The sequence below is a fragment of the Laetiporus sulphureus genome (assembly GCF_001632365.1).
Source record: "Laetiporus sulphureus 93-53 unplaced genomic scaffold LAESUscaffold_5, whole genome shotgun sequence".
NCBI classification, from domain to species: Eukaryota; Fungi; Basidiomycota; class Agaricomycetes; order Polyporales; family Laetiporaceae; genus Laetiporus; species Laetiporus sulphureus.
This window is the reverse complement of record NW_024468514.1, coordinates 45718-56808: the sequence shown is the minus strand read 5'-3', so window position 1 is coordinate 56808 and position 11091 is coordinate 45718. Positions and strand designations below refer to the sequence as shown.

Below are 11091 nucleotides of genomic sequence, written 5' to 3'. Positions count from 1 at the left end.
GAGGTTCCCGGTTATGACACAGTTTAGCGTACCTATCAAACCCATAAACTTTCCCATCTTACCCCTCATCGAAAATTGCTGATGCATAGAAAAAAGGAGTTTGGATTCGTGTGGCAGTAGCCTGTGAAATGGGCCATCATGCTGTTGAGCTGCTAAGGAACGCTAGACGTCTCTCTATCCGACAACGAGGAGTGGCTTGTGATTAAACAGCATGCGGAACACACTGACTCTCATCTGCTCTTGGAGCACGTACCGCGCACATACGAGTTTCACGATTTGTCTCGGCAGCGAACACTCTTGGCGCTGGAATAGTTGCCATAGTCTCGAGGCACTGGCATTCTCAGGACCCTGGTGTAGCGGCCTGCACGAACATTCGTGAGCAGCATCGACAATGCGCCAATTAATGTGCCATGATACCATTTACAGACTCGGCCCGGAGCCGATTTTGTCAGCAATCGACGCATCCGGCTGCTCTTTGGAGTCTGATTTGGATGAAGCTGCCGTTTACGCGAGTAACAATGGCAGGCCGAGCGGATTGTAAACCGTGTGAAGGTGATATGTGGCGCAGCCTCCGTGAGGTTAGGTGAGGTTGAAGCTGCATACTTCCCACTCCCACGTTCATGCACACGTAGTCTCCAGCGCAATCGTGTCTTGAACAGTTCCTGTGGCATGAGACCTCCAGCTTGAGTTCCCCTTTCAAGTTCACAGCCGAGCATTTTTTAAGTTATGGCTCGCAGTTGATGGAAAGCACTGCCTATCGTGACACCGACAGCCTGTTCACGGGTAGTACTGCTTATTAGTGCCCTCCCCGGCGCTGCCCAGTGCTCATCGCCTCGGGGATCTTGTTCCGGTCCTATTCGGAGGTATACGGCGTCTTCTTCCATCAAGGCAATGTCCGCAGATGTATTCTTAGCAGGCTATGCATTGTACACAGCCTCACCTTTCTACAGCTCGAGAGAGCCTCGGGATACTCAGAGACTCATACTATGATGCAGGAATCTCTCCCTGAGGTAGCTCTAGCAGAGAAGTTGGGTTCAGTGCAGGCATTCAAGGTCGGTCCTGGACACAGTTTCACATTGACCCTTGTGCGATGCTCTGACAACTCGTCTGGTGACAGGGATCATGTTCGTACCTCGTCACTCTTTATGATCTTTCCGTGTCTCGCTGTGATACTTTGGTGATGGGAGATCAGGATGACATTGATTGCTACAATGAATTGCAAAAGTAGGTCAAGATACCATGAATGGTCATTTGACACTGACGAGATGCAATGTCCTTTAGGTGGTGTCTTGACGTTATCCAATGCTTAGAGCAATTGTCTACGCTTGATACAATAAGCCTTCTTACACAATGGCAGGTCATTCGAGCAGCTTTAGAAGAGTTGTATGATACCTGTCCGATCCTAGCTTGCCCTACGGTGAGACGATATGACCCTTCTTCCACCATGGAAAGCTGAGGCAATAGGCAGAAATTTCACAGCGAGCATGTTCATTCCAGCCTGAGCTCCCCGTTCCAACCTGGAGTCGAAGAGACTCTAGATGTTATCCAGATTGCTCTTTCCTCTCGAGATAGCGTTCATGCTCTGCTACGTTTAGATAGGTCTGATACAAGAGCAGTCGTCAACCTTCTCGATCAGGTCAGCACTATCATGCTTACCACTGATCACATAACGTTCTAGTCATGTACTCTGCTGTAGGCTCTAGAGTTCCTTGAATGGCCCAGTCGCCTGCATAGTACTGCTTCAAATCTGTTGCGCAAGCTCTGCATTCAAAGCGGATCGCTTCCGGACTCGCTGGAGATCTCTGAAGAGAACATCACAAGACATCATGACCATGCTATCGATGGAGGTGGATTTGCAGATATCTGGCTAGGCACGTATGGTCGCATCACAGTGGCACTCAAAGTGTTCCGTGTCTTCAGCAAAGACGACGCTCAGGTGGTCTACAAGGTGGCTGCTTCAGTATTCGATCATTTTGTGTAGTCGACTAACACTTGAAGCATGGATAACAGAAATTTTGCAAAGAGGCTATTCAATGGAAGCGCCTCTGCCATCCCAATATCACACCTTTTATGGGAGTAAATACCACACTCTTTCCGCTTTGCTTGGGTAGCGAATGGATGCCCAACGGCAGCGTTAATGTCTTTCTAAAGAAACGACCAAACGCGAACAGGCTGGAGTTGGCAAGTCACAGAGACACCCCGTTACCAGTTCTCTGCAACTAAGTATCGCCTGCAGCTGGTTGATGTGGCAAAGGGTTTAGAGTATCTCCATGCACATGGGTTATTCCACGGGGATCTCAAAGGCGTGAGTCTCGTGTCAGAATGTGGCGAACATGGTTTTTGATACTGATTACCCAGGCTAATGTGCTCGTTGACGAGACTTCCCATGCACGGCTTTCGGATTTCGGATTGGCAGCGGTTATATATGATCCTGACACTGTCAATTTGATGACTACGTCCTCTTGCGATCATGGGTCGATTAGGTGGATGGCACCAGAACTGTTGTTTCCAGAGCAGGTTGGGCTTAAAAGTGCTCGTCAGACGTTTCAGAGCGACGTATACTCTCTTGCGATGGTGATGTGGGAGGTCAGTCCAGTCCTATCGCTCGAGACGCAGAGCGGCTACTTATAGCATTGCCAGATATTCACTGGACGTATGCCGTTCCATGAAATACCGCGTGATCCTGCAGTTGTGTACCAGGTCACCATGCTAGGTACTAGGCCAAAACGCCCACCAGACGCTCTCTTGCTAGGTCTATCTGATGCCGTCTGGCGGCTCATGGAGCTCTGCTGGCGCACTGACTGGCGCGAACGTCCGATGATGGCCTTCATATTGCAACAGTTGGCAAAGGCGATCGAGGATTACCTGCCGGTCAACAGAGATGTCGAGACGACAGAACGCTTATGGGAAAACAGACTTCATGACAGCTCAAGCACACGTGTGAGCTCCATCATGCGCCACAGCTATGACACAGTCTCGCTTCCTACAGGCTTGATGTCGAAGACAGCCTCGGATAATGTGACTTCCGCATGCTCGAATGCAAATGACCCAGGCAGCTCGTGGATCCGAAACGACGAAGAGAATCTCGAACATATACGTGACGCCGCGCAATTGTTCATCGGAACGGAGAGGAAGTACGTTCATGGCTTGGAGATCCTACAGGTGAACTTCCTAGAGCATACGCTGTCCCTCACCTCTCATAGTTCGACGTGCTATGCAGGATTATTCCAGAGAAGCGTTCCGTACGGACGCCGCGATCCCGCTTTATAGCATATTCTCTGCTCTTGATGCTATCTTGGCATTCCAACGTAAGGTGCTCACTCGTCTAGAGATCACTTCAGAGGCACCCTGGCTGGAGCAACGTTGGGGATTACCTTTCGTAACCAAAGTCAGTCAATGATATCTACTGTGTACAAAGCTCATCTCAGTAGTCATTCTTCAACAGGAGCATGAGTTCGAGGCTTATGAGGCATACTTTATTGCCTACCCTGCAGTCGAATGCTTTCTCAAAAATATGCACAAAATGAAGGTATGTTCTACCCATTGACTATCCGTCCGAAGCTGCAGCGGGTATGCAGCGCGATGTATCCCACCTATTAGTGCTCACCAGCACGCTAGATGATAAATGATGTGCATGACATAAAGGTCGCCGATCTGCCAATGTTGCTAGTAAAGCCCTTGCATAGGATCCACGCCTATCCGGCGCTTCTGAAAGTGAGCTGATGTAATTCGCTGCTGTGTATTTATTTTCAACCTTTGCCTTGCTTAGTCGCTCTCGGAAGCTGTTGTCGGAACAGCCTACGCACATTACCCTGAACTGCAGGCAGGGTTGCGAGCAGCCGAACGTATCAGTGACAGACTGCACAAAGTCTATCGATCGGCAAAAAACACATTAATTTTGGGCACTCTGCCGAGACGTCTCATCAAATGGGAAGAATCTGAAGTCTCGCAGCTCGGATCGCTGCTGCTCAGTGATTTTTTTACCATGCCGGGTGACAAGGACGACGGATTACATGCCTTCCTGTTTGAAAAGGGTATTCTCCTCTGCAAAGAGCTACCGGGATTTCTCCTTGGATCCAAACGCACTCGGAAGAGAGCTTGGACTCTGACAAAGCCCAAAAGCCCAACTCAGCTTCCTGACATGGACACCCGCCTGATAGTGGAGACCCACATTTCTCTGCAGACGGAATTTCATGTAGCTCCATACTCGCAAGGTGTGATGATCTCGTAATCTAGCCGATGGATGCACTAGTGCTCACTGAGCACACATAGGTCAACATTCGCTATTTATCTGGTGGAACGGTGATGATGGGAGTGACGATGGACACAAAGTCCTTTGCTGCCAGGACGTGACACAGCTCAGGGAATGGGAAGGAGAGCTGAAGCTCTTCGCTGCTCGGAAGGACGCACAGCCTCCTACCTCGGACATCGTGCATCCTCAGGAGATCCAGGGCACAGACGATCAGCTATATTTCGATGACTTGTCTTTGACAGAAGAAGCAAGAATCCCTGAAATTGTGACGACTGCAGCAGGGCCCTCCGCTGATCACCATGCTGTTCGAACTCGATCGGGATCCTGGAGTACACTGCGTCGCAAGTTCAGTTCCGCAGCTCTGAGCACGAAAGTCGCATCGGGCAAATATCCTAGTTATGACGGTGCTGCCTCACATACCACATCCTCCCTACGTCCGCGCAGTGGGAGCTTCCCTTACGCTAGGCCTGATCCGCATATTGGACTCAATCGAGCTCGTGCTACGCCATCTCCGCTGTCCAGATCAGTTGATTTGCCACTCACGGGAGAGAACAATCGCGGCGAACAACTCAGGACCCAGACACCCAGTGTATACGATGAAACGGCCAACTTATTGGCTGCTGCGACGGATTCCGGTACGCCAGCACAAACAACAGCGGTAGACATAATTGTGCATCCATCGCCAGCCAACACCGATCCTTTTCAAGATGGCAGGAGCAGCATCTTCCCATTTTCCATATGGGACAGGCTTCGTCACAAGCTGAGCTCTTCCAGCTTCAGGGCCAGTGATGATGCCGATGATCTTCCTACATCACCTCCTAATGCTGGCCTACTTGTACCCCCAAGGAACCGTGTTCGCAGTGCCAGCGATCCTATTGCCAGTAGTCGTCGGACGTAGCCATCGACTGCTCAGCCTAGACGACTCGTTTGCGGTATTCGGGATGAGGCTGGCTTTTGTTCAGGACTTTTGTCATCAGTTATCTCTATGATCGCTGATCGTTTCCGGCAACGACGGGTGCACTGGCCGATGCAGAGCGCAGAGATGCATTACTGATGCAGGATCATTGTATTACAATCGAAACCATACGAATGTACCGTCCATTGCAGATTCATCTGAGTCGGAAGCATGCGGCTAAGTGGTATGAGCATGCGCTGCGCACTTTATCTGCAGTTATCGGTTGCTATACAGCACCCATCGTATCGCCTCCGATACCGCGCCAATACTTGTTATTGACGTCCTTCTACTTCGCCTCGCGGATGGGGCAGGTCGCCCATCCACGCCTAGATCATCCATCAATCTATCAATCACTTCATTCATTGCATAGGAAATACTAACCGGGGCCCATGCCAGATTTATCTCTCTCCTGCTTCTCTCGCAGTGAGCGTTCGAGTGCTTCGAATGCATTGAGCGTGATGTCTCGTAAAGGATCTTGTTTTGCCCTTTTATTTTCATTTCGTGGTCCAGCAGCTCTTACGTCTTCAGGCCACTCCTTTTCCGGTATTTTGCGCGCCATTAACGTAGTTCGCAGTGCCTCCATAGCTAGCTTGTAATCCTCAAGTGCTGCAGCATATAGATCGTACACGCATATGGCACATCCCGACATGCAACATTCTGGTTAGAAGATAAGAACTACAGGAACAGCTGGATTGAAACATTCGAAATGCCTTACCATCTGCTTCGGGTTCGCTGGGCTTATCTGGGACAACAAATCCGTCGAACATCCTAGGTTGTTTGCCTTTCCATCCTGCAGTCCCCGGCACGCCCACATGTGTCCCACTTGCCTCTGAAGCAGATTCATCACCATCTGCCTCGGTCACGAGTTCGTTGATCTGTTTAGCATACGCTCCCTTGCCTCGCAAGGAGCGTTCAAGGCGCTGCCATCGCGTGGTCAGATTCTGCGGACGAGAGCGCGTCTTCTGCTGTTCGATCTTGACCTGTGTCAGCAGAGGATAAGGCCGCGGAGCTGTCTGCACAAGCAACCCGCTTGGAGCTAGTGTTTGCGGTTCTCGTGTGAGTGAGATGGGAGATGGAGGAAGGGAGTCCCGGGTATCAATAGGCACATGAATCGTGAGCAATCGGCATGGGGAGCGCGTTATGGATGTCGGCCTGGAACGATAGTAATGGCACGGTTGCCGCTCACGCGTACGACCTAAGACGGACGCAGCGACGGCGGCACGATGTAGAATGGTCATCCACGATGCGCATGACAGTGAGCTCTGTAAGATCAGAAAAGGAGAGAAGCTCCCACGATCACGCTCTAGGACCAAGAGACGTTCTCAAGCGCCCATATAGCGTTGTACCCTGCACGCACGAGCGATTTCAAGACCTTGTCTGCTCGTCGTCGACGATGGCGGGATCGTCCAGTACGGCCTTCAAGACGTTTTCTCTTACCAATAACATTCTGGACCTCTCTCCTCAAGACGAGATCTATCGCTTTGATCCTGAGGAGAACAGGAAGATCCTTCGCGATCAACCATGGGTTCGTGAGTGCGTGTACACAACTGCCTTGTGGTCCTTAGCTCAATGGACATGATTGCGCTATGCATACGAGATGGGCGACTCTGGTTCTTTTTCTATGCCTGAAAGGATACAAAATGGGACTGATTGGTATCGACCGTCCGACCGTTGCCCGAGCATTTGTGGAGTGCATCGTTCTAACCGCTCATCGCTTCATCGGATATTTTATCGCTTCTGGCGTTTCAGAGAGGAGAAAGCCCATTTGTGTGCTGTTCTCTTTGGCTCCAGATGGTAACGGAGTGTCTTACACGCGCCGTGGCGCGTATTGAAAAGCATTAGTTGACTACTGGTGCTCTTCTACAAGAGTTCCGAGATCATTTTACGATTTCGTATATCGTATGTGTCGAGCGTTTGTACTCATCTCGCTTTCACAGCCCGCACTACTTCAAAGTATGCAAGATCTCAGCCGTTGCGCTGATCAAGATGGTAGGTCGCCTTCAGTGGCTCCGATATGCATCTGACCTTATTAAACCAGGTCATCCATGCACGCTCAGGCGTGCCTCATGAGATCATGGGCATGATGCAGGGAAAGGTCATGGACCATGTGCTCGTCATCATCGACTCGTTCGCACTGCCCGTGCAAGGGACAGAGACGCGCGTCAATGCAGCCAATGAGGCAAACGAATACATGGTGCAGTATATTCAGGCGAGCGAGCGGGTATGTATGAATTGCGGAACAGTCTATGCTCGTACTCTTACAATACTTTACCTCCTCGCAGGTAGGGCGTTTGGAAAACGCGGTTGGATGGTACCACTCGCATCCCGGCTATGGCTGCTGGCTGTCTGGTATTGATGTCAACACCCAGATGATGAGCCAGAAGTTTCAGGACCCTTTCGTCGCGGTTGTCATCGACCCTAACCGCACCATTTCTGCTGGCAAGGTCGATATTGGTGCATTCCGGACGTATCCCGAGTCGTACACTCCTCCAGACGCCGGTTCATCGGAATACCAGTCGATTCCGCTGAATAAGATCGAGGACTTCGGCGTGCACGCGAACCAATATTACCCTCTTGAAGTACAGGTGTTCAAGAGCAGTCTTGACGCAGAGTTGCTTGGTCTTCTGTGGAACAAGTATTGGGTGAACACACTGAGTCAGAGTGCCCTTATCTCAGTGAGTGTCCGGCAATGGATTGGTATGATGATGGCTAAGAGTGCTGCCTCAGAACCGAGCATATGCAGCTTCGCAGCTTGCAGATCTCGCTCAGAAACTTACTAAGGCTCAAACGTCCGTGTCCGCCACTAAGGCCCCACCACCTGCTCTGAAAGATGACAAGGTTGCTAAGGTGCGGTAAAAAGCTCAGTCTCAGATCTGACCAGGACCCTTATCACGCGAGAGGACAGAAGGAAGAGAAGAAGAAAGAGGACCAGAATCAGCTTCTGAAGGGCGTGAAGGATAGGTTGGTCATTGACATTTCCGCTATAATTCCGGGTTTTGATCATCATGCGGGCAATACAGTGACAAGATTGCGACGGAAGCGCAACATGGATTGATCTCGCAGATACTGAAGGATGTCATCTTCTCGCTGCGCCCTCAGGACGCGGTGCACACCGAGCTTGACGACGCAATGGCCATTGGCTAAACCATGCCTTCCAAGGGAGGCCTCGATCAGTATAAAATCCCTGCGTGCGTATTCTGTTGGTCATATCGTGTACCTGTTGTTGTACGTTTCATCGATCCATTCACGCCTTTATTCGCAAGTCATCTGCTGTAGATTTGATGTAGTATACAGTGAATTCACATGCTTCTGCGCGCTATTTATTCTATTGAAGGATGCAATACGAATGTGCTCGATGACTGGTCTTGTCCATCACAACTTGAAAGGCAAGGCGAACGCCACCGAGGCCTGACAATGCAAACCGTACGTTAAAATTTGCTCAAAGCGATGATGACCTGCTCATAACCGCCACGGTATATATAGTGTTCCACTCATGATTTCTAACGCTGGCAATGTACACGCCACCGGCTTTGCTGCGACGTTGTAACGGCCATTTAATCAAAGATTCCGACGCATCACCCTGGACAAAATACTACGCGACAGCCAGGTCGTACTGAGTCACGAACGATCAGCAGGCTGACATGGGAGAAATGTTGCGGGGCACTGCAGGAAGCCCATGTTCGCGATCCAACATCAGCTTCGCATGGTCTCGCTTACCCACGCCCTACATACTATAACATTGCTTTCGCTCTGTCACCTCCCGGTCGACGTAGTAGTGCATGAACGCGACTATAGGTTGCACATTTAGTGCCGTCATACTCGCTCTCTCGTATGTTCAATTGACACAACGGTTGCCCACCAGTTGCCGCACGTCTTTGGAGGTTCCTTTCCGCACATCACATGGCTCACATTCAGAAACACGGATTGGCACAATAAACATTGGTACGGTACAATTTGCATTTGGTCCGAATCCCGGTTGCTACCTTGTCATCTCTTGGTGACCTCAGCTTGTTCGTTCAAGTAACACCTTTGCAAACATTGACGTCCCTCCTACAAGGTTTTCACAGACCAATTAGGCTCGCACGTTACCTATCTGTCCGGAGCACAATCCAAGCTGATTCCAAATGACAAATTTGGCTATTGACGTACGGGGATGGCCTGTGCTTACGTGATCCCTAAGTTGCGATTCGGCCCGTTTTGTGCACGGTTCATACGAAATATTGCTTTGGTTCATACGGAATATTTCCTCCTACGAAATATTGTTTTCATTCCACAACTTGCCCTCATTTGCGATATCCGGCTCCTCAGGCCTCATTGCTTTCTACCTCCTGTCTTCTCTGTGCTGGACATCCTCATGTCGCTCTCCATGTCGTTCACCAGGTGTATTATTAATGCATTTGATATCTGCTTCACCGGTACGTTTGTCCACTCCTCTGTGGCGATGTCTGCAGCGCTGATTATGTCGTGTCTCCTTCCTTCACAGTCGTCGCTCTTGTTGTGTACTACACCTGTTTATTCCTGTTCATTCCTCCACCGCTGCCTCTGCCGTCTTCAGTGAACGGGTTACATGATTCGCGTATTCATTATGCTCGTGTCTATAGCACCCTCCCGGTGAGGGGTGACAATTTTAAGCATGTGCGGTTACATCACATTACGGGCCTGGCTACTCCTCCGGTGGAGGGAGCCAATTGAAGATCTTGTGTCTGTCTTTCTGATGATGTCAGCGGGTTCTCCGTCATGTTCAGTTTGTCATATTTGCTTTCTATTCATGCAACTGTTACGTTCACCGGTTTGCATCGTCTCCGAGGACACCGACGACTTCCACACCATGATGCACAACACTGGCACCATACTGTCCAGTTCCGCTGCTGCCAGACTGTTACTCGTCGACGCTTTGTGGCAGCCTAGTGACTACGATCTATACACGCCACATAGTCAGTGGGATGTGGTACTCGACTACATCAGCAACTTATCCGGTTTCGTGATCGAATATGTCATAGATGCATCAGACGAGGAGAATCAGGAGCAACCGTACCCCTGGTTGAAACAGGGAATGGACTGTATGGCTCGAATCACCAGACCAAACATCCACGTCGATCTTATGTGTAGCCACAATGAATCGGCCTTCTACCCACTATGCTTCTTCTGGTCGACCATCATCATGAACACGATCTCCGCTGACATGATCGTGTCGGCATACCCCACACATCTTCTCAGCCATCGCAGTATTTGCTCATACACCATCAGTAATTATCGGTAAGGCACTCACTACAAGGAGAAAGTACGAAGACTGAGGTTTCTCGTTCGATGACATCCACACCATGTCCTGCACTCACTGGAGCTGCCCTTACTGGCAACGGTTCTTGTCAGATGATGGATGCCTCAACCTCTGTTGGAAAGAGACCACTCAGGAGCGATGGGGAGAATGGGGAGGAATGGAATGACGGGTTTGACAGCGCAGTCATGTGGTTGGCGTGCACCTACATGACGACGCGTTTCACGTAGTAAACACCTCAGTCGAGTACGCCATCGTACAGCATGGCTGAGACATAGCGTTACATTCATAACAGGTTATGAGCCCCAAAGAGCGCATATAGCCATATGAAACATCGCATCAGCCATCGACTCTCCAATATTCAAGAACCAATCGACATAGTCATCACATTCACATTAATATTCGTGCTCAATATTCCACCATGGTGGCTATCACCGACGTGAAGGTGCCCATCCTCCCGGAGAGCCAGCAGCTTGGCAAAGCCAACTGGTTCGACTGGAAAGGCAAGGTCATCACTATAACCAAGATTCGAGGACTATATGCGCACCTCACCGGAACCCTTACACACTCACCCCCGGCATCTCCAGACGCGGATCCAGGTGACATCAC

At 50.3% G+C, this 11091-nt stretch overlaps 7 protein-coding genes across 7 annotated transcripts; 6 read left to right on the top strand and 1 right to left on the bottom strand.

Moving 5' to 3' along the window:
- Positions 1–857: 857 nt before the first annotated feature.
- LAESUDRAFT_416368 (uncharacterized protein) lies at positions 858–1921 on the top strand. Its single transcript, XM_040902371.1, has 4 exons — positions 858–1052; positions 1118–1224; positions 1282–1417; positions 1469–1921. Exons 1-4 carry the CDS (start codon positions 987–989, stop codon positions 1676–1678), a joined length of 519 nt encoding a protein of 172 aa, XP_040767965.1. The 5' UTR covers positions 858–986; the 3' UTR covers positions 1679–1921.
- On the top strand, positions 1748–3270 carry LAESUDRAFT_645003 (kinase-like protein; the record flags this gene model as incomplete). The annotated part of the gene is made up of 5 exons (XM_040903892.1): positions 1748–1948; positions 2011–2208; positions 2237–2305; positions 2359–2586; positions 2641–3270. Coding segments are annotated over 5 exons (1326 nt in total), but the record flags the coding sequence as incomplete, so codon positions are not given.
- Positions 3271–3337: 67 nt separating this feature from the next.
- LAESUDRAFT_416371 (uncharacterized protein) lies at positions 3338–5478 on the top strand. Its single transcript, XM_040902372.1, has 5 exons — positions 3338–3388; positions 3432–3529; positions 3619–3714; positions 3770–4214; positions 4273–5478. Exons 2-5 carry the CDS (start codon positions 3515–3517, stop codon positions 5148–5150), a joined length of 1434 nt encoding a protein of 477 aa, XP_040767963.1. The 5' UTR covers positions 3338–3388; positions 3432–3514; the 3' UTR covers positions 5151–5478.
- Positions 5424–5974, bottom strand: LAESUDRAFT_711477 (uncharacterized protein; the record flags this gene model as incomplete). Its single annotated transcript, XM_040906834.1, has 3 exons — positions 5424–5533; positions 5589–5864; positions 5923–5974. The coding sequence occupies 3 exons, from the start codon at positions 5972–5974 to the stop codon at positions 5424–5426; spliced, it is 438 nt and encodes a 145-aa protein (XP_040767962.1).
- A 581-nt stretch (positions 5975–6555) lies between these two features.
- LAESUDRAFT_721548 (Mov34-domain-containing protein) lies at positions 6556–8572 on the top strand. Its single transcript, XM_040908030.1, has 7 exons — positions 6556–6740; positions 7145–7196; positions 7246–7428; positions 7490–7882; positions 7935–8054; positions 8113–8168; positions 8228–8572. Exons 1-7 carry the CDS (start codon positions 6601–6603, stop codon positions 8349–8351), a joined length of 1068 nt encoding a protein of 355 aa, XP_040767961.1. The 5' UTR covers positions 6556–6600; the 3' UTR covers positions 8352–8572.
- Positions 8573–8849: 277 nt separating this feature from the next.
- Positions 8850–9244, top strand: LAESUDRAFT_416344 (uncharacterized protein). Its single transcript, XM_040902370.1, has one exon. It carries the CDS (start codon positions 8987–8989, stop codon positions 9206–9208), a length of 222 nt encoding a protein of 73 aa, XP_040767960.1. The 5' UTR covers positions 8850–8986; the 3' UTR covers positions 9209–9244.
- Positions 9245–10035: 791 nt separating this feature from the next.
- LAESUDRAFT_644842 (uncharacterized protein) lies at positions 10036–10467 on the top strand (the record flags this gene model as incomplete). The annotated part of the gene is made up of 1 exon (XM_040903880.1): positions 10036–10467. One exon carries the CDS (start codon positions 10036–10038, stop codon positions 10465–10467), a length of 432 nt encoding a protein of 143 aa, XP_040767959.1.
- Between the last annotated feature and the right edge of the window lie 624 nt (positions 10468–11091).

What these genes read in the sequence shown, in the direction of transcription:
- LAESUDRAFT_416344 (XM_040902370.1), top strand. Translation starts at nt 8,987, where the DNA reads ATGAACGCGACTATAGGTTGCACATTTAGTGCCGTCATACTCGCTCTC.
- LAESUDRAFT_416368 (XM_040902371.1), top strand. Translation starts at nt 987, where the DNA reads ATGATGCAGGAATCTCTCCCTGAGGTAGCTCTAGCAGAGAAGTTGGGT. An exon ending in TGCTACAATGAATTGCAAAA is followed by an intron (nt 1,225 to 1,281) that starts GTAGGTCAAGAT and finishes AATGTCCTTTAG; the next exon opens with GTGGTGTCTTGACGTTATCC. An exon ending in CGATCCTAGCTTGCCCTACG is followed by an intron (nt 1,418 to 1,468) that starts GTGAGACGATAT and finishes GGCAATAGGCAG; the next exon opens with AAATTTCACAGCGAGCATGT.
- LAESUDRAFT_721548 (XM_040908030.1), top strand. Translation starts at nt 6,601, where the DNA reads ATGGCGGGATCGTCCAGTACGGCCTTCAAGACGTTTTCTCTTACCAAT. An exon ending in GTCAGAGTGCCCTTATCTCA is followed by an intron (nt 7,883 to 7,934) that starts GTGAGTGTCCGG and finishes GTGCTGCCTCAG; the next exon opens with AACCGAGCATATGCAGCTTC. An exon ending in CTGAAGGGCGTGAAGGATAG is followed by an intron (nt 8,169 to 8,227) that starts GTTGGTCATTGA and finishes CGGGCAATACAG; the next exon opens with TGACAAGATTGCGACGGAAG.
- LAESUDRAFT_416371 (XM_040902372.1), top strand. An exon ending in CCTATCCGGCGCTTCTGAAA is followed by an intron (nt 3,715 to 3,769) that starts GTGAGCTGATGT and finishes TGCCTTGCTTAG; the next exon opens with TCGCTCTCGGAAGCTGTTGT. An exon ending in TGTAGCTCCATACTCGCAAG is followed by an intron (nt 4,215 to 4,272) that starts GTGTGATGATCT and finishes GAGCACACATAG; the next exon opens with GTCAACATTCGCTATTTATC.